At 43.9% G+C, this 19,488-nt stretch overlaps 1 protein-coding gene and 1 long non-coding RNA gene across 3 annotated transcripts in view; one reads left to right on the forward strand and one right to left on the reverse strand.

Moving 5' to 3' along the window:
* The window catches only part of EDNRA (endothelin receptor type A), a 50,317-nt gene extending 34,861 nt beyond the window's left edge, over window positions 1–15,456 (reverse strand). The window contains exons 1-3 of one of the 2 annotated variants that reach the window (XM_045831598.1): window positions 15,050–15,456; window positions 11,216–11,314; window positions 10,427–10,909 (exon numbers count right to left, since the gene is read on the reverse strand). In XM_045831598.1, coding sequence (XP_045687554.1) covers window positions 10,427–10,846 — 420 coding nt within the window. In that variant the 5' untranslated portion in view covers window positions 10,847–10,909; window positions 11,216–11,314; window positions 15,050–15,456. The remainder of the gene's footprint in view (window positions 1–10,426; window positions 10,910–11,215; window positions 11,315–15,049) is intronic. The other variant, XM_045831597.1, reaches the window with a different exon arrangement.
* LOC123814056 overlaps window positions 14,533–19,488 on the forward strand; it is a 31,036-nt gene continuing 26,080 nt past the window's right edge. The window contains exon 1 of the long non-coding RNA XR_006784833.1: window positions 14,533–14,623. This is a non-coding gene — a long non-coding RNA (uncharacterized LOC123814056). The remainder of the gene's footprint in view (window positions 14,624–19,488) is intronic.

Here is a 19,488-nt window from a genome sequence, read left to right on the forward strand (position 1 = left end):
TGCAGAGAAACACAACATTTATGACATAACACCAAGACATATTTATTTGTGGAACTAAGGTAAAAGTTCATAGTGGTCAGAGTTATTTTTCTTTTAATTTTTTGTCCAGACATTCTGCAGAATTGCTTTATCTGACATAACACTCATGTGGGGCGGGTCATGGTATATCATTCAATATTTGGTAAAGAGATGTGTGCCCATTACATTTCATACTTTGACAAGGAATGACTTTGGACATTTGAACATGTTCAATATTGTTTGCGTTACATGTTGCCTTTAAAGTTAGAGCTATTAATAATGTTCCTTTTTCAAACTGTTCTAGATTTAATGGAATATTTCACAAAAAGGTATACTTGATATGTAAATTTTAAAAAATTGAGGATGCCTAGCTTCCTTTATTGATCTTTGGCTTAAAACAGTATCCATTTTATTATATTTCACAGTTTTGCGGTCCAGGAAGCTGAGCAGGGCTCGGCAAGGTGATTCTCCTGTTACATCAGCTGAGGCCACTCAGTGGCGTTCAGCTGGCTAAATGGGCTGGTGTGAAGAGCCCAAGACGGCTTCCCACACATGGTGAGAATCTTGGTGGTGATGGCTGGAAGTCCAGGCTTTTTTTTTTTTTTTAAAAAAAGCAGTCTAGCTTCTTTTAAAATATCAGTTGAGACATATTCCCAATGTCATCCGTTTTGCTTTCACATTCCCCTTTTAATTCCTGTGCATCTTATAAACCTACAAGGGAGGTCTAGCAATGTAACCTTTGGTTTATCAGTAAAATCTGATGTTTCGACCCCAACTGAAAATATGGGCTAGCTACAGACACTCACTTTCTGTATCGTGTCCACACCAGACTCTCCAGCGGTTGGGGGTGGGGTGCCAGTTTGGCAAAAAGTGATCCTCTGAGCAGAGGAACAGATGTGTGTGTCCGGGCGATCAGTCCCTCAAGGAACTCACACTTTCCTTTCAGTTTATTTTATTTTCTGGCTCTCTTCTGTCAGCTGGCCTCACCAACTCGGCAATGAGTATAGATACAAAAATCTGTTTAACAGATGTTCCAGTGCAATCTGCAAGACTTACAACATACACGCTACTCTGGAGGACAATCTTTGTATCATTCACATTCTCCTTTATAATAGGTTACTTCTGTTTTCTTTTTTCTTTTCTTTTCTTTTCTTAATAAGATGTTTAAAAATTTTATTGATTGATTGATTGAGAGAGAAACATTGACCTGTTGTTCCACTTATTTATGCATTCATTGGTTGATTCCTGTATGTGCCATTACCAGGGATCAAACCCGAATTCTCGGTGTATTGGGATGACCCTCTCATCAACTGAACTATTTGGCCAGGGCTACATTACTTCTGCTTTAAATAAGCAACTAAAGAAGCTGTTAGATTTAATGGAGGAGAGAAAGGGGGGTAACTTGCATCATTGAACACAGTGTTTGAAAATATATTTCTGTTAAGCGACATGCCATTTTGTTAGCGATGAAGTTTGCCTTAGGAGGCAGCCCTAGGGGGAGGGGCAGTGGGGCAGCTCACTAACAGCCCGGCCTCTGACGTCAGACGAGACTCAAGTCCTGGCTCCGCCGCCTGCTGGCTGTGCAACCTTAAAGCAGTCCTTAGACTCCGTGCCTCAGTTTCCTTATTTAGGGGCTTCAGGCAATAGTAGTGAATCCCAGGTTCCTCGTGAGGAGCAAATGAGTTACCCTGGCCCAGAGTAATTAAGTTTTAGGTAGCTTTATTCCTAAGTTGTATATTGGTATGAATAGTATTTTAATATTGCACATTTCCCTTCGTTAATTTAGGAAATATCTCTCAACATAGTAGTCAGAAAGTTCTTGTTAAATTTAAATGAGAACATGTCACTCATCTGCTCTTAAACTTCTAAAAGCTTCCTGTCTCATCCAGAGAAAAACGGTAAAGTCTTTATAAAGGCGCACTGGTAGGGAGACCACGTGTCCTGATTTATATCAACGACAGTCTTCATTTATGCCTGCTGTTCAGATGTAATCATGGCTAGTGTCTTCTTTTACTCTCAGACATATCCTAGTTCGGACAATAAATTACACGGTGACCCTAGTATTGGGCCCTGTGGAATCTGCCTTCCCCATTTCCTGCCCTGCCCCCCATTCCTGCGCTCTCTCCTTCCCTCCCGTTGCCCACGCCTCCTTGCTCCTCCTTTAGCATGCTTCTGGTCAGAGCCTGTCTTTTGCCCTTTCCCCTGGCCGCACTGCTCTTACTCAGTGGCGTGGTTTGCTCCTGAAGCTCTCTGACTCTTTACCCAGCGGTCACTTTGTATCCAGGCCTTGTTCCTCCACCCACTCTTAGGCTACTATCCTCTCCCTCCTTCCACACTTTATTTTTATCCTTAGCACTTATCTCACATACTATATATTTACTTAGTTAGTCGGCTTACTATTTTCTTCTTGCATGAGGGCAGCGATATTTGCTTGTTTTTGTTACTGCTATTTCTCCAATGACTGGTAGGTACACAGTAGGAGCTCAAATATTTTTTGAATGAGTAAGAACGTTTAGACAAGAAAATCGTGATGTAACTACATAACCAAAAGTCCAACCAGTTGCCATACCCACTACCTTCTTTATAAAATTTGATCTAAAATAATAGCACTCTCAGGTTGAGGATAAGTGTTATGAGAAGCATAATTTGACCAGCTCTCATTGTCCATAGTGGTCTCCAAGGAAGTTGTTTCAAAAGTTGTGATGGCAAAAACTGTTGACAGAACTCCTAGAGATGTTTAAGTTCTAAAAAGTGACCTTTGAATTTGCAGACCCAAAAATTACATTTTCTTTTTTTGAACTTAAATTTTTAAAATTTATTTTTAATTTTTATTTTTTATTGTTGCTCAAGTACAGTTACCTCCATTTACCCCCACCACTCCCCCCACCCCAGCCACCCCCACATCCCACCTTGATCCTACCCCCTGTTAAATCTTTCTGGGGGCACGTTTGATTTGGGCTTCCTCAGTGCAAGAACACTGAGGACTTCAAACCTTCCAAATTTAAATAAATATTTTCTAGTATATGCTTCTGTAAAATTTTTGATGTTTAAATTTAAAAGTAAGGCTACCAAAAATTAACACTGAATGGTACTTACATTCAGTTCTATTATTGAATTTAATTTCAAGTACTACTTTTATAATGAAATAAAGTTTTTCCAAGAAAAACTAGACCTAGTTAAAAATAAAGGCGTAGCTATAGGAAGCAGTTACTCTAACTCCCAGGAGAATATGGTAGAGCTAGAAGGCCGTTGTAGAATTTCTGGCAGTCTATCAAATTTACTTTGACAGAATTTCTTAAAACATTCCTTATTTAACTGCTGTAGTCTTAGAACCAGCTTGAGACTCAGTAAACTTGATTTCCCATCCTCTTTCATTTTAGTTCACACACTCTTCAGACGAACTGCGTTAACTTTGCGTAATAATAAAGAAACAACACTCGCATCCTGGAAACTCACAAAATAAATACCCTATAGGAATATTTCACTATAAAATAGCCAGGACATCTGCCTTTACTGAGGGAAATGCTGGAATCAGCGCAACATCACACATGCACTGTTTAGCACGTGGAAGTTCCTTTCTCTAGGTAAAACTTTATGTTCTATTTAGAACACAGCAAACTCTTTCAAGAACTAAACTCTTTGATGGAGGAATATCATTGGGAGCGATGCTTTTTACATCTCAACACCTTCCTAATGAGAGCAACTCTAAAACCATCTCTACCTCCTCAGCCACGGGAAGCAATCCTGCAGTTATGGACGGTTTCCATCCGCCATCAGAGATGATAATAGCTGTGCTGCGAGCCAAACGCGGGGGCTGGCAGGGGAACCTCACATGAGAATAATTACTTAGCATAACCACGAGAGAAAGCAGGGAGGTTCCCAGACACAGGAAACGAAGTCGGAGGGGAGGCAGAGTTGGAGAGGGTTCTGAAGCCTTTCCAGACAGGAACTTCCTTATAGCAGAAAATTGGGTAATAAATTTATCACTCTGTCATTTTATATGCACATATATTCTTAAATCGCTAAGTTAGCATAATGAATTTTTGCAGTGGACATCTTAGCAATGCCAGAAAATCAACCCATTTTCTATTCCCTAAAGAACAAATGAAATCGTTTGTGATATGAATGTTCATTTTGATATTCCAAATCATTTGTAGGTTTAACATTGCAATCACAACCAAAATTGCAGCCATGCTCAAAGAATGTATATTGCACAGAAATCTTGGAAAGAACCCCTCATTTGGTTATATGCACCAGAGAGACAGGAAATTAAATAACACAATGCCTGAACCGTAGGACATGAACTCTTGACCTCTGAAGATAAAGGGAAAGGGGGAAAGCGATCCTGTTATGTGCTGCTCTGCTTTGCTTACACATCTATGGACCCTGAGGCATTCCTGGTGGGAAGGAAAAAAGTAGCAATTTAATAAATTCAAAGAGTAAGTCTGCCTTTAGATCTGGAATCACATGGGAGAAAAACATTCTTATGGAGGTGACTATAGTACATTTTCTTATTTTACTCATTCATCAAATCTTTTTAAAGCTGGGCCAGTGTTGGATGCAGGGGATACAATGATGAATGAGAATGGTGGCAGCTTGCCTCAAGGAACTTGCAGTCGGTCTAGTGGGTCCCACCGGCGAGTGAATTGGCAAATACAATGGAGTGTGTGTGTGAAATGCTATTACAGGGTTAACAGAGGGCGTCATGGCAGCACAGGAGAAAGGCACTAACCCAGGCTGGGCCATGAATACTTGCCAGACAAAGGGGTGTGTAAGCTGAGATCTGAAGAGTAAAGTGGAGTAGGCCAGAGGAGGCATGAGGGAGAAATATGTCAGGTGGAAGGGTCATCTTGGTCTTCTCAGATGGACCAGGGAAGCTGGAGTGGACAGAGGCAGGGGAAAATCGTGAAGCGGCCCCTGGAAAGGGGCAGGGTCAGAGCTATCTGCAAGGAAAACTAGCTGGCAGGCAGTGCCCCAGCAAGGGGCAGAGGTCCTTGTCAAGGGACACATTTCCTGTCTTAAAATTCAGGGCTACAGTTTCTATGCCTGATGTTACGAGTACAGCGCTATTGCTGGGGTGCAGGAGAAAGGTCCGTTTATTTGCTTGATCAGTAAAAGGGTTAGACAATACCGTATCACGTATGCAACTTATTGGTAATTTGATCGACTTGGGGGAATAGCACGAACAGCCCACAGATGATATCCTGTGCCTTGTCCGTAAAAGAAGAAGCCCTCTCAGAAATCATCATGATCATTATCGCTATTTTAATGTGAAGGTCTCAGAGAAATCCGATTAGGAGTTCATTTTAACATCAAAGGCCCTAATCAAATCAAATCCTATCAATAAGCATTTATTGAACAACTGTTATGTTTGAGGCATAAAAATCTATAAGTTGTGGCATTTGTGTTTGAGACGTGAATCGCCTTGAGGTGTGGAGAAGCAACTTTTGCACGGCTGCCCCAGCAGGACAGGTCCTAGTAGTGTAACTGCTATGCATGAACACCTGGGGTTTCCGTCTGCTAGGGCAACATACTGTGAGCCTTGACTTTCCACTGCAGAATATTCCCAATCATTTCATGCAGAAATTGGATTTGTTTATTTTTCACTGTTGTCCTCAACAAGAGGTGGTTGCTTAGAGTGGACCCAAGTAGTAATCAACAGTCGTGACTGAACACCCTCAACTGGCTCTTTAGCTTGTTTCCCCAGATCCACTGCACCCCACCTGTTCTGTGAAGACATGGTTCACCTACAGTGTCATCTCTGACGTCACCAGTTCCAACTCCCCGCTATTCACGTCAGAGAGTCCTACGTCAAGTCATCAGACTCAACGCCCCCCTTCTCCCCATGGCCATCATTTGGTCTCCTCCACTCTACTTCTCTCACATGTACTTCCCCACATTCCTGTTTTCATTCACTAGGCCCCGTATCTCCGTCCACATATGGAGGAGGTGTTATCCTGAAAGCACGTGGTACCCAGCTCTGGCCCACCCACGCATTAACATCACTTCTAGGGTTCTACTCTGTTCAAAATTATAACCTAACTCCCTGGGGACGACACTCCATGACATAAACAAAATCTTATGAACCATTAAAGATACAGTTATTAAGTTGTAGACTTCTAATCTATATTGTCATTAAGTAATTGGGGGTTATTTTTGGTCCCTAAAAACAGACACAGTGTTTTAATTGCTTGGTAACGAATGCACATATTTTATATATAGATTAATTTCCATGGCTAAGTTTTTGCATTTCTTGAAAATTCAGGATATCAGATAATGTAATTTCTTGACCAATTGAATCCATCATCTGTTTAGATTAAGTGTGGGCATTTGAAAAGGGCTGCTAACTCATTTCCCTTCCTCCCTCTTGTTCTTTTCAGTCTTCTCTTGAAATTAATGATAGTATTTTTTGAACAATTAAAAATTAGAGTGATTCTTCGATAAACTTAGTAACAGGTTTTCCTCAATATCCCCATTTGCAAGGCCCTTTTATGCTTGAAAACCAGGAAGGTAACTGGCATTCATTTGCTTTCTTATGTTCCTCCTGCTTTGCATTTTCCCACAGAGTGTCTGATTTTGTCACCACTGAATGTAATGTGTCTGGGTATGTGTGAGTTTAAGCAAGGGTCAGAGGGGCTTCTTTCCATTTTTGGGGTTATTTTTTTTCTCGATGCAGCACATGTAACTCCAGATCTGGCTCAGTGCAGGCTCTGCACATGTCTCAGCAGCAGCAATTCCGTGGCTGCATCCAGCCTCCCTGGGAATGTTGCTTGGGGTGCAGCACTGTGCTTCGGGGCAGTGATGGCGTTCCACAAGAGCTGAGCATGCACCCTGGGAAGTGGTTAAGTAGTTGGAGTATGTCCAGAGTGGGCAGGGCCTTGGGTGCTCACCATGGGAGCTCCTGGGTGTTTTTGGGCAGAGGGACACTCAATAAATAGAAGCAAAGTACAATACAAGAGTAGAGGGAAGAAACCCCGAAGATATAGATATCTTCTGGAAACTTTTGGAACTGTGTGGAGTGACCCCTCTGCCATGCCCGCAGAACATCCAGAGCTGGCCTGCAACAGCTGAACGGGATAATAACAGCACAACGACTTTGCTTGTCAGTTGTGTTTTACGTCGCATTCACATACGAAACACTTTCGGTACAATTTCTTTCAAAGTGAGAGAAGGGAAAGAAAATGTGAACAGAGGGAATGCTCTATCACTTGCAGTGTTACTGCAGCGCAGTCAGCGAGTTTACCTTGCCCAAAGATGCAGCCTTCCTACTGTCCCCTCCCACTCATGCTGACTCTGCTATGACTGAATGTAAGGTTCTCTGCTTGGAGACCTTACAACTGAGTATACAAGCAATTGACAGAATTGTTAAACACAACAACCTGTGTGGTTTGAAAGCTCATCATTCTTTGGAGAGCATGGCAGATACTTCCCCATCTTTTTTCAAGCTAATTCTTCTAATGGGGGGGGGTGTGATAAAGAAGCTCTATCCATCCTTTTAATAGCATGTTCTCCAAGTTTACACATTATTTTCATTTCATGGATACCTAAACATACTAGTATAATGAGGTGGGCAGCTGCTACTTTGCCCTGAAGTAAAGAGGTAGCTTGACATGGTTGGAGAGGAATCGCAGGTCTGGGATGTGAGACCCTAAAGCATCAGAGTCTCACAGAAGGAGGCAGCTGTGGAGAAAAGGCGTGAGGGCCTGGTGCCCACAGTGCTTGGAAGGGTTTCTCTTGACTACCCTGGACTGAAGTCAGAGAAGCAGCGCCATCTCCTAACCTAGGGAGAGGACCGAGAGAAGTAGAAGTAGCCCCCAAGTACTGGGTGCCTTTTTAGCTCCCTCTACTGCTTTTCTCTTTTCCCTCTGGGAAAAGATAGAAACAACTAAACAGCAGTTTTTGTTGAAACCAAAAGGCCTACTTTCTAAAAGTAATGTTGGTTAAATGACTCATTACATAAGTTTTAGAAAACCAGGAATTACACAGATGTACACCTGTGATGTAACAATACCACAATCACACTGTCCATATTATCTAAAACTATAGTAGGCATTACAGTACAGTCACCCCTCGGTATCTGTGGGGGATTGGTTCTAGGACCCCTGCGAATAATCACATCTTTGGGTGCTCAAGTCCCTTATATAAAATGGCACAGTATTTGCATATAACCTAGGTGCACCTTTCTGTGCATTTTAAGTCACATCTAGGTCACTCATAACACCTAGCACAATGTAAATGCAGGCAAGTAGCCATTCTGCCATATTGTGTCCCAGGGAATAATGACAAGAAGAAGAAGCCTGTACATGTTCAGTACAGACATGACCACTGCACACCTAAACACACAGTCATGTCAGCAACGACATAGCTTTTTTCTGAATATTTTGTATTTGTAATCAGTTGAATCTGCCTAGGCAGGACCTGTGGATATAGAAGTCTGACTGTATTGGCTTTCCAAGAGGTAAGAACCATATAGCCAAATAAGAATGCATTATTTTTTTTATCTATTACTATATTGATTTAAAATAAAGGTTTTTTTAAAAAATAAAGGTTTTTGTCTTTTGGGATTTGCAACAAATTTGGAGATAGTCCAGATGATCTGACTTAAAAATGTTGCTGTGCAGTAGAAATGAAGTTTGGTTCTGTAATCGGCAGGTGGCACCTAAAAGTGACACGCAGGTCACCCTCCCAGCAGTTGCAGATACTGATTTGCCAAGAAGCTCCTCTGCATATGTTCCAATGGGGATTATTAATTCAAAGATGGTTAATTACTCTTGTGAGCCATGAATGGTTGGTTAACTGGTGTCAAAGCACGAATAATCACTGTTTAACCACCCTCACAGTGACTGCTGAGAAGTCAAATTTTGAGTGAGTCATAACAACATTTTCAAATCTATTATTAAGGAAGTCACGAGAAAGTCAGGTGTTGAATACACATAACACTTCATAAAGAGAAAATTACCTTTTAAAGGAAAAAAAATAAAGTTCCGTAGCATACATTAAACATTTTAAATTAATTACACATTTTCATTTTGCCTCATTGTTTGGTTCAAAAATTCCATTTTAATTTCAAGTAGAAAACATGTATTCATTCTATTCTGTGGAAAGAGATGATATGTGATTTTTTAAAAAAGTCACTTGTCTAATTTCCTCAGTTTCACAGTGTACTGGATAATTTGCAATGTTTTTTTTTATTTGTAGTTTTGAAAATTGTAACCATTGCTTACATCTTTACTGTCTGACCACTGCTTTTTCTGGTACACTAGGATATTTTGCCACTGTTGAAGTGTATCTGCTGGAAACCAAAAGGCTACTGTTCTCCTTAAAAGTTATGTCTTCAGTTGACAACACTTGCCATTTAAAGTCCTATTTCAAAATAGGATTGTGCAGAATAGTTTTGTTTGCATGGATAGTACATAGAAGAAGAACTCAAGGCCAAGGAAAGTGCTTTTCCTGGGCTTAGAATGAAGACATGCTGTAGTATCTGGCATAGATCACGGTTTTATTTGAATTTTGGTTCATTTGAATTCTTGCAGCAATTTCCCCTCACGATCACAAGACCAAATATGGACTCCCCCAGTTCCTTCTGGCTGCAGTTCATTTTGGTGCTAAATAGCCCTGGAAACAAGGTGACCACAGTAACAGTGAATTAGTTATCTCCCTCTCTCACCCAGGCACTAACTTTGTCTAATTTGCCTTTTTGGACCCTATTGCCCGTCTTGGTGGGGGGGAGGGCAGGGGACAACACACAGTGGGCACTCTCTAAATGTAAACTGGAGAAGCAGAGGCAGCAACCGTGCACGGATGCCTGCTGTGAATGGTTTTGGTGATTCTGCTCACTGAGATCTACCCCGGCCCACTGTCACGTGGGCCCGCTATCTCTCACGCGCCACGGCGCTGGGGTAAGCCTGTGTGTGCTGTGGCTCCACCCACCAATCCAGGCCGCCCGAGTGAAATAGGTGCTTTTCCTTTCAAGCCACACTGTGGATATCGGGCTTCTGAACAGTATCACGTAAGAAAAGTAACTGCAACTGAATGCATTTATTTTAAGTACTTTTGGGGCTCAGAAGGTCTCTCTTTGAAAATCGAGTCTCAGAAAAATCAAGTGATCTCCTCGGGATTGTCCAGCTACTCAGCAAGCTCAGGGATGGCATGAGAATCCCGTGCATGAAAGACACCTTTGAAGAGTCATTCCCAAAATACTATTTGGTTAACAATTAAGTTAGAAAAGAAGTGTAACATTTAACGAATAATAAAAATTTAAAATGCCGCTAGCTGTAAGATCACAGAAACTGCTCTCAGTAAGAAATAGATTATAAAATTCAGGTCAGAAGAGTCTGCAGCAACTCTCTTACTATGGAATCAGAGCATAGGTTCAAACCCGCAAATAATAGTTGTGGTGACTTCCTACCTTAAATACATTGATGGGGAGATCAATGACCACATAGATAAGGTCTCCGAGGGCAAGGCTGGCTATCAGCGCGTTGGGGCCATTCCTCATGCACTTGTTCTGGTAAATGATCCTGAGCAGAGTTGCATTCCCCACCATTCCCACGATGAAAATAGTACAAGATATCACGGTGGTAATGTACTTGAAAGCTGAAGTAATCTTCGTCTGCTGTGGGCAGTAGTTGGGCATCGAGCCATTGCTGGGTAGGGCCAGCTTAGAGGGTCGATGCGTGGTCACCGGGAAGCTGAGCTCTGTCCCGTGAAAAGTGGTAACATCTTCTGCATGAGTGCTTAGATTTGCGTTGTAGCTCTCAGAATGACCGCTAATCACACATCCGACCAGCGCCACCCAAAAGGACACCCTGAAGCAAAACGTTTCCATCTTGATGCAAATCTGAGGAAATGCCTCTTACTGTGCTGCTTTCACACACACTTTTTTTTCCACCTAAAAAACAGGAGAAAAAATAATTTTGGTGACAGAATTCAGCTGCCAGTAAGATGGTAGTCAATGATTACGCATTACTCTAGTCAAAAAGCAGGTATTGGGTAATGGTTAGATATTGGGTTGGCCAAAAGTTCGTTTGGTTTTCTTCTGTACGATGGCTCTAGTTGCACTTAGTTTTCTTTAACTTTATTTGAAACAATTTTGTTAGATTGTGCTGTGACAGCTGCCATATGAGCGTGCATTTAGAAACACTTATCAAAGTTGGTGAACTTTTGTGTATCTACTTCTGTATCTGTGTCAGCTTACCCCAAAGCAGAGCAAACCAGAAGGGACCAAAGCTCTCTGAGGGCAAATCGTCTGTCCATCTCTCTCATCTCTCATCTCTGTCCACTGCTGTACTTATATCTAGGTTATAAAATGCATGAGGATGTGTCAGGTTTTTGTTTTAGTAGTAGATTTAGGAGTATCTTACTGTTTTCTATTCATTATACCTAGGCTGATAAGAATGTGAACTAAAAAATCTTCGCGCATTGGGATAAATTTGATTAGTGGAAGAGAAAAGGCATTCTATGCTGAGTAAGTTACATAGTGTTAGAGCATAAAATTACCAATTCTATAATTAAGAACCCAATATTCCAAAATGTGTGCTGTTTTACACATGGTAAATTATTAACATGGGGGTAAAATGCAGCATAGTTAGCCATGTAAAGTGTCACAAAGTGTTAGTTTACTGTCAGAACTCTCGTTAACACCATCAATACACATAACAATTTTAGTTGTTTTTTTTTTAAAGATTTTATTTATTTACTTATTTTTAGAGAGGGGGAAGGGAAGGAGAAAGAGAAACATCAGTGTGTGGTTGCCTCTTGCGCGCCCCCTACTGGGGACCTGGCCTGCAACCCAGGCATGTGCCCTGACTGGGAATCCAACTGGCGACCCTTTGGTTTGCAGGCCGGTGCTCAATGCACTGAGCCACACCAGCCAGGGCTCATAATTTTAGTTTTAATTAAATGTGACATAACTGATAAAGACAAAATATTTATTTTATTGAACACTTTGATGATTTATCTGTATGACCTACATATTCTGATAGTAGTTTCTGGCTTTTCCATTCCTCAGAAATTATTATCATAATTATTTGCCAATGAGTGAAACTGGGACTAATGGGCCTTCCCAGGCCAGGCACGCCATTTGGTTTTCTAGGGGACCTGTGCCTCGTCACGGTGATGAGCACTGCACACGCACGATGCCATCTGATCTAGACCACGGCCTGTGAAGCAGACACAGGTCTGTTATAAAGACGGGAACAGAGGCTCAGCAATGTCAGGATGCCCGTCAAAGGCGCAGGTTCTGGGCAGCAGTGCTGGGATTCTAGGGCAAGTCAATCCAACTTCGAGCCTCAGCTCTTAACCACTAGACTACACTGTCTCTCATTCTCGTGCTTTCCTTAGCACCTGAAATGGTTTAATGAAGTTTCCATTTGTGTGTTGGTTTGCTTGTTTTCGTCACTGGCAGAGAGCAAGTGGTCCTTCTTGCCCAAGAAGTCTAGGTTTCTACTTTAACACTTAGACACGAGATGTTGGGAAAATGGGTTGGTGGCACCTCCCATTGAAGTAGTTTTATGTTTTCTTTTTTGTGAGTTTTTATGAATCTTTAAATAAAGTAAGCTCATTTATGCAGTGATGTGTGTGTCTATGACATATAATGGAATTTTAAAAAATTGTGTCTCTTCTCTTAATCCATTCATGGTTGGCATTAACCAGTTTTAGGCCTTGGACAGTGGTCTTTGCCAGTTATCAATAAAGCTTAGGTTTACTCAATATGTGGGTGAAATAAGATACCACTTTTAGGAATTTTGAGTTATCTTTGATAGTTATCAGTAAAGCTTAGCTTTAGTCAATATGTGGATGAAATAAAATTTATTCAGCTTGTGTAGTAGGTCCAAAGTAACTATAAGGTGCAAACACTACATACTTGGGCCTTCTCCTGAGACTTTCCCTAGGAACCAGAAATAATAACATTTTATTTATAGTAGTAATACGTTCTGTTATGCATATATCTGCCCCCTGACTTGAACTTGACAACCATAGGTCAGCAGGGGCACTATCCCCATTTCACTCATGAGGAGACCGAGTCTCTAGGGAGTTTAGTCAAGTTTTCATGGCCAGGGTGCAGCATGAAAGATACAATACCTCACTTTACTTCGCTTATAGGACTTGACTCAGCCTGATCTTGTAAAAATAAATGATAAAAACATCAGTTTTCTAAGCTAGGGGCAACTATGTACATATCAGATCTACTTGGATTTGTAAGTGGTTTGCGGTTTTTTTCTAGCTTCTTACAGTTTGGAGTGAAATCTGACCAAATACTGACAGGCACTACCTCCATTCGGCGGTGGGGACCAGGACTCCGAGAACACAGCGCACTGGCACCCTCCTCCCCAGATCAGAGATGGGACAGGAAAAACACTTCAGTGGATCTTGTGCTGTTTAGTGACTAAAGCCTCCCAGTTTCCCAATCGGAATGGACACCTCAGCAATAGCTGTCTTACAACTAAGAGAGGGAAGGCTTCTTCCAGAAATGGAATGTCTCTTTGCCCCTTAGAGTCTGTTGGAAGGCTATCTGGTGAACTAACCTGGCCATGGGGGTATCCCGCCACCCATGAAATGGACAACTTTAGTCTTTGAGCATTGGATTATTGGGTCGCTCGGTCAGCTGATTACGGCAGGAGCTAAGGAGGCCAAGGCTGTGGGTTCTTAACAAAATGTGAGCTAGTGATCATTAAAGCCGTGTTCCTTCCCCTGCCAACAATGACACCACCACGGAAATCATTTCTGATGACATCTCCGTCAGCTCTCTACAGATGTTAAGCTGCAGAGGTAAGGGGTACTTGGCAAAGGCATGTGAATACCATACATTGGGTGAAAAATGCAAACCCCCACAAAAGAAGCCTCTTCAAATGCATGTTCCTCCCAGGACCAGCCTGTAGCTCATTTCCACGGGTCGAAGTCATGCTGTGCTTGGGATAATCAGTCACGGCTCTAGAGAAGCATCTCAGGTTCGGACCTCCAGGACATGGTTTATAGATTCAGCATTTTTCTATGTGGCGTGTAAGAATTTGCTGAAGTTCAAAAGCTGTTATTAAGGAAGAGGAATGAATCCTAATGCTTACACATTAACCATTTAACATCTCTGATTCCTAAGATCGATGCCTATCTGTAATTAGTACAATAATTTGGAAATTCTGGCTTTACCCAAATGGCCTGAATTCAGAGCACCTAGTTTACCTGAAATGGTTGTTGAGGTGTTTCTTAGCACTTAAAACAGAAGGCATGGGAGAGGGGCAGAGGAAGCCGTAAGCATCCACAAAAGGAGAAACAAAAAACTAGGCACTCTTTGCAAGTTTTCTGTGGGTTTTGCTTGCTGGGTAATAAATCAGCAACTCCCCTTACTGACAAAGTCTGACTCCAATCTGCCTCCTACCCAACCCCCTCAGCCGCCAGCTCTATCGGGGAGCGCCATTAGGATGGTGTAAACAGAAGCTGATAATCTAGAAACAGCCCTAGTTTTCTGCACGTGAAAGGCAACAAGTGCCCTTCAAAGGACAGCATAGAACCAAACGCCCAGACACCCACAAGCAGGTTTCCAAACCAGCTGCACTGGGCGTTTTCCAAAAGATGTGTCCCTGACACCGGGTGCCCGTGGCTACCCTTGGTAAGTGCGGGTGTGCAGGGAGGAGAAGCAGGCGAGTAAGGAAAGCTGCGGGACACACTTCACAAGTAGGCTTTGGAGCCTGCGACAGGGGCGTGAAGTTCCACAAAGTTCTTGCATGCCTGGGGAAAAGAGATACTCAGGGACGACTGTATATATTCTTTAACTGAAAATCCGAATCCCGCCTGGGGAGGCGGAGGGGCTTTTGAACAGACCCCGAAGCCCAGGCGTTTCCGGAGTGCACCCCTTCTAGGAAGGCGCCCGGGCCGCCACGCGCCCCTGGGCAGGTGGGTGCCAGCCCGTGGGTAGAGGGTTGCCCAAGGCGCAGGGCAAAAACGAAGGGTGCCGGCTCCTTCTCCTCCCAGCCAGGGGCTCAGGAAGCTTTCCCCCCAGCCCTGCCCGGCCCCGAGAGGAAAGAGTTGCACCCACCGTGGAGCTAGGCGGGCGCAGACGGTTGCCTGGTCCGCGCAGGGCGCCTGGAGGAGAGGAAGCGGAGCCGGCGAGAGTGGGAGGCGTGGGTCCCGGGCTCCTGCGCGGCGGCGGCCCCGGCTGCACTGTTGCATCTACTTTGCAAAACTTCCTGGGAACCGCTTCGGTGGGGAGGTCTCCCAGGCAGCCAGCCAGCCTCCTCCGGCCACCAGCTGGGATGGAGCCTCTCCACCTCCAGTCCACAATCGCCAGTCCACAGGGATGACTTCTGTGAGCGCGCGCGCGCGCAAGGGCTAGCGAGAAAAAGAAAACTCCGGAGGAACACACGCCCCCCGCCTGTCCGACCTCCCCTTCTCCTCCAAGATCTCCCAGACCTCCTCCACTCTAGGACAGCAAGAATGTCCTAAGCTTCCAGCCCTTTTTAGAGGCAACCACTATAAAGCACACGCTGCCACCGCCCCCTCCCAGGCCCTGAAGGGCTGGAATCTTGTTTTAACTATTTCCTTCCTGAAATGAAGTTGGGGCGGGAGGGGGCGGTAATCCCCGAAGGAGGATAGTTTAACTGACAAGCGTGAGAACCGAGGAAGGCCTTGGGGAGAAACCCAGTCCCGTCCTAGGAAATGCAGCAGGTTTGATCTGTGAGGAGCCGCTGCAGACAGAGCTGGCCAGGGCCCAGGCATGGCTTCTCTGCACCCACTACTGCTTTGCTTGGCTTGTGTGAATCTCTTAAGCTCAGAGCAAGTTAAAGAACCAACGTGGACAGCAGTTTACTGGATCAAGTACATTTTGCCTCTACCTTGTCCCTTGAAGCCGGCCCCCCAAGGCTGCATAATACTAGACCACGGCAAGGAAACAGTGAGAACAGGAACAGAACCACAGAAATGGAGATCACGTGGAGGGTTAGCAACAGGGGAGTGGGAGGAGGACAGAGGGGGAAAAGGTACAGAGAATGAGTAGCATAGATGGTAGGTAGAAGATAGACAGGGGGAGGGCAAGAATAGTATGGGAAGTGTAGAAACTAAAGAACTTAAGACACATGGACATGAACTGAAGGGGAGGAATGTGGGTGGGAGAGGCTGTGCAGGGTGAAGGGGAGTGAAGGAAAATGGGACAACTGTAATAGCATAATCAATAAAACATTTCTTTAAAAAATACTTAAAAAGCCCAAAAAAAAATACTAGATCAGGGCAAAGCACACGCCAGAAGAGTCCGTGGAGGGGTCCAGCGTGTGGCTCAGAGAAACCCATGATTCCTCAAGAAACCCAAACAATGAGGGTGCAGATGCGTAGAAGGTGGGACTCAGCCTCCTTATATGAGAGAGATTTATTTTATCCTAAGTTGGGGGCTGGGAGAGGAGATGCGGGACCAAGGCCATTGCCAGTGACATGTGAAGAAAAATTGAAGGCTCCTTAGAGAGGGAAGGCCCTGCCTTGGAGGTCTGCTGGGGTGAGGCCCGTCGTGGACATGTGCACTTGGGGAACTGTCACTTCATGTCATGGGCTGTGTCGGTTATCAACTGTAGCTAGAGAAAATCACCCTGAAACAGTAGCGGCCAAAAACCACTACAGTCGTTTACTTTACTCATCAGTCTGCAATTTGGGTGGGTCTCGGCTGGGACAGCTCATCTTTGCTGGGGCTGGAGGCTCTGCTTCCAAGAGAGTTCGCTTACTCGGTGATGAGTGTTAGTTTTTCATCATGTGTGTCTCTCTACAAAGTGGTTTAGGCTTCCTCATAGCGGGTGGCCAGGTTCCAAGACGGAGTGTTCCAAGAGACAGAAAGTGGGAGCTGCCAGTTTTCTAAGGTCTGGGCCTGGAAACTGGTCCAGTGTCACTTCTGCAGAATTCTATAGTCAAACAGATCCCAGGTCCAAGGTGAGAGAAGGTAAACTCCACTGTCAGTGCATGGAGTGTCAGAGCATTTGGGGCTGGGGCATTTTGTAAAACCGTCAGAGATCCATGGAGTATCACCATTGAAAGGGGCCTTAATAGTTAGTCATCTGGTCCAGGTGGACGAGGTATCATTAACCTGTTCTAGCTAACCTGTTCTAACCAGTAGCTTTCACAAATGCCTTAATTTGAATTAAAAAAAAAAGGAAAGAAAAAGGTGCCCCTTGGAGAATATGGCCTGGAAAGCTGATAATACTTTTAGAAAAGTTAAATGTCATTGCTTCCTCCCAGAAGGGGCAGCTGTATACTTGGGTTTGCGCTTTGGAATGTAAAAGGTGTTTGTGAGTAGGGGCTGGGTTTCAGCCCCTACCTGCCCTGTGATCAGACACACTCGGGCAGAGGACGGTTTGTCCTGGTGAACATGTCAGTCTGTCTGGTCTTTGCTGGAGCACATCCACCAGCCCCAGCGTCCCGGGACAGCTTGTCCCACTGCGGTGCAGACCTAGCTATTAAAAATTTTTTCCTCCGTACACATTAGGGTGGCCATTACCAAAAAGCTGGGCACAATCGGTGTTGACAAGGATGTGGAGAAATCGGAACCCTTGTGTGTTGCTTGTGGGGATGTAAAATGAGGAAAACAATTTCAGGATGAGGATGTCAATTTCTTGAAAAATTAAACATAAAAATTACTACATGATCCAGCAATTCCACTTCTGTGCATATACCCCCAAATAACCAAAAGCAGGGGCTCGAACAGGTATTTGCACATCCATGTTCATAGTAGCACACACGTAAGAGTCAGAAGGCGGACACAACCCAAATGTCCATCTGTGGATGAACTGATAAATGACATGTGATATATATGAAATGAAGTAGTATTCAGCTTTAAAAAGGAATGACATTCTGACATATGCTACCACATAGATGAAACTCAAAGACAGTGTGTTAAGTGAGATGAGCCAGGTGCGAAAGGACAGATCTTTATGATTCTGCTTGTATGAGGTACTTAGAGTAGCAGTCAAAATGGTACAGACAGAAAGTGGTATGTGGTTCCCAGGGGCTGGGAGAGGGCGGGGGGAGGGGTTCTCGTTTAATGTGTCTGAGTTTCAGTCGCGGATGATGAGGAGGCTGTGGATGCGAATGCTGGTGACGGCGGCACAACGCTGTGAATGTACTCAGTGCCACAGCCGTACACTTGGAAGCGGTTAAAGTGACACATCTATATTGTATGTATTTTGCCAAAATAAACCTGCCTTCCTAGAATATCACTTGTTTATCTGCCCTATACGTTCACCAAATAAATTTATTGCCTCTTCTAAGAAAGGTTTTTTTTAGTATAAATAAGTATGTTTCTGTGGATCAGCAGCATACATCTGCTTTTGTGAGGTGAGGTTGCCTTGTTTTAGGTGAGAACAACAGACACATCCCTTAGTTGGTGGAGATTTGTATGCTCATCTTCTCCGCTTTGCCTTGGGGAAAATGACTTACCAAGGCTTTATGTACTTGCCCCATCTCTGTTGTCCTGCTTTGTACTGATAATGAACATTTAATTAATACATCTGACTACATTTCTCAACTTCACTTCCAAAGGTTACTTCTTTTCCTTATACAGATCTGCAAGTCTTCTGGGTTTCAGAAATACCTCCCTTGACGCCGGGTTCGAGCAGCTCATTAAAGGGAGCGTTACTGTAATGGTCGTTACAATGACTTTTCTCAGCATCATAGTATCATTATTGACTTCCTGAATGGTAATTGCTGAAGAGGAAGTACTCAAGATAGCACTTAAAGCCAACTTTCCGTGTGTCCTCGGGGTAAATGTGATTATGAATTTCAGTTTCTTGATTCAAATTTGCAAATCCATTTCACAATGGCTAATTCCTGAGATCCTCCAACTGGAAATGCAACAAAGGATCTGAGTCCCAGAGTATTTGCTAAGTGTGTGGTGCTCACTGTGGGGCTCCCTGGGGGAAACAAAACATGCGAGGTTCAGAGAAGCACCCACCACAGAGAGAACGAAGGGCTGGTTGTGAGGGGCCCGGCGGAGAAACTGGGGAGGCGCACGCTGGAGACGGAGCCCGTCACCGCAGCCTTCACGCAGGGCTGCGCCGTGGCCAGCTCCCTGTTGGCAGTGACCATCACCGGCCCGGAGGAAAACAAGCAAGCCCGTGAGTTGAGAGTCCATTTTTAATGAAAATTCACGACAGTACAGGCGGTTTGTTTTCAAAAGGAAGTATTCCCAAATGTTAATTTGTTGAGGATTCTGAAGTGTGTTGGTGGGCAAGACTGCGGGTTATCTCATCAAAAGAAACGTAAGGCTTGATGGAGCCCCGCGTTCTGTAAACGGCTGCTGGCTTCACTGGGCGGCCGGCACATCCCTCAGCCTCCCAATGGGTGGTGTCCATCTGGCCCAAAATATTTAACTTGCACCGAGACCACAGCTATTCCTGTTTTGAGGAAAGATAGGAGATAGACACGCAAGGTAAATAAATACCATGAGGAAGCAACAGACGGATCCAGAAAGTGTGACATTTTATAGGATGACTCGCCCTGCTT

Source organism: Phyllostomus hastatus, unplaced genomic scaffold (assembly GCF_019186645.2).
Source record: "Phyllostomus hastatus isolate PE091 unplaced genomic scaffold, TTU_PhHast_1.1 phas_contig_159, whole genome shotgun sequence".
NCBI classification, from domain to species: domain Eukaryota; kingdom Metazoa; phylum Chordata; class Mammalia; order Chiroptera; family Phyllostomidae; genus Phyllostomus; species Phyllostomus hastatus.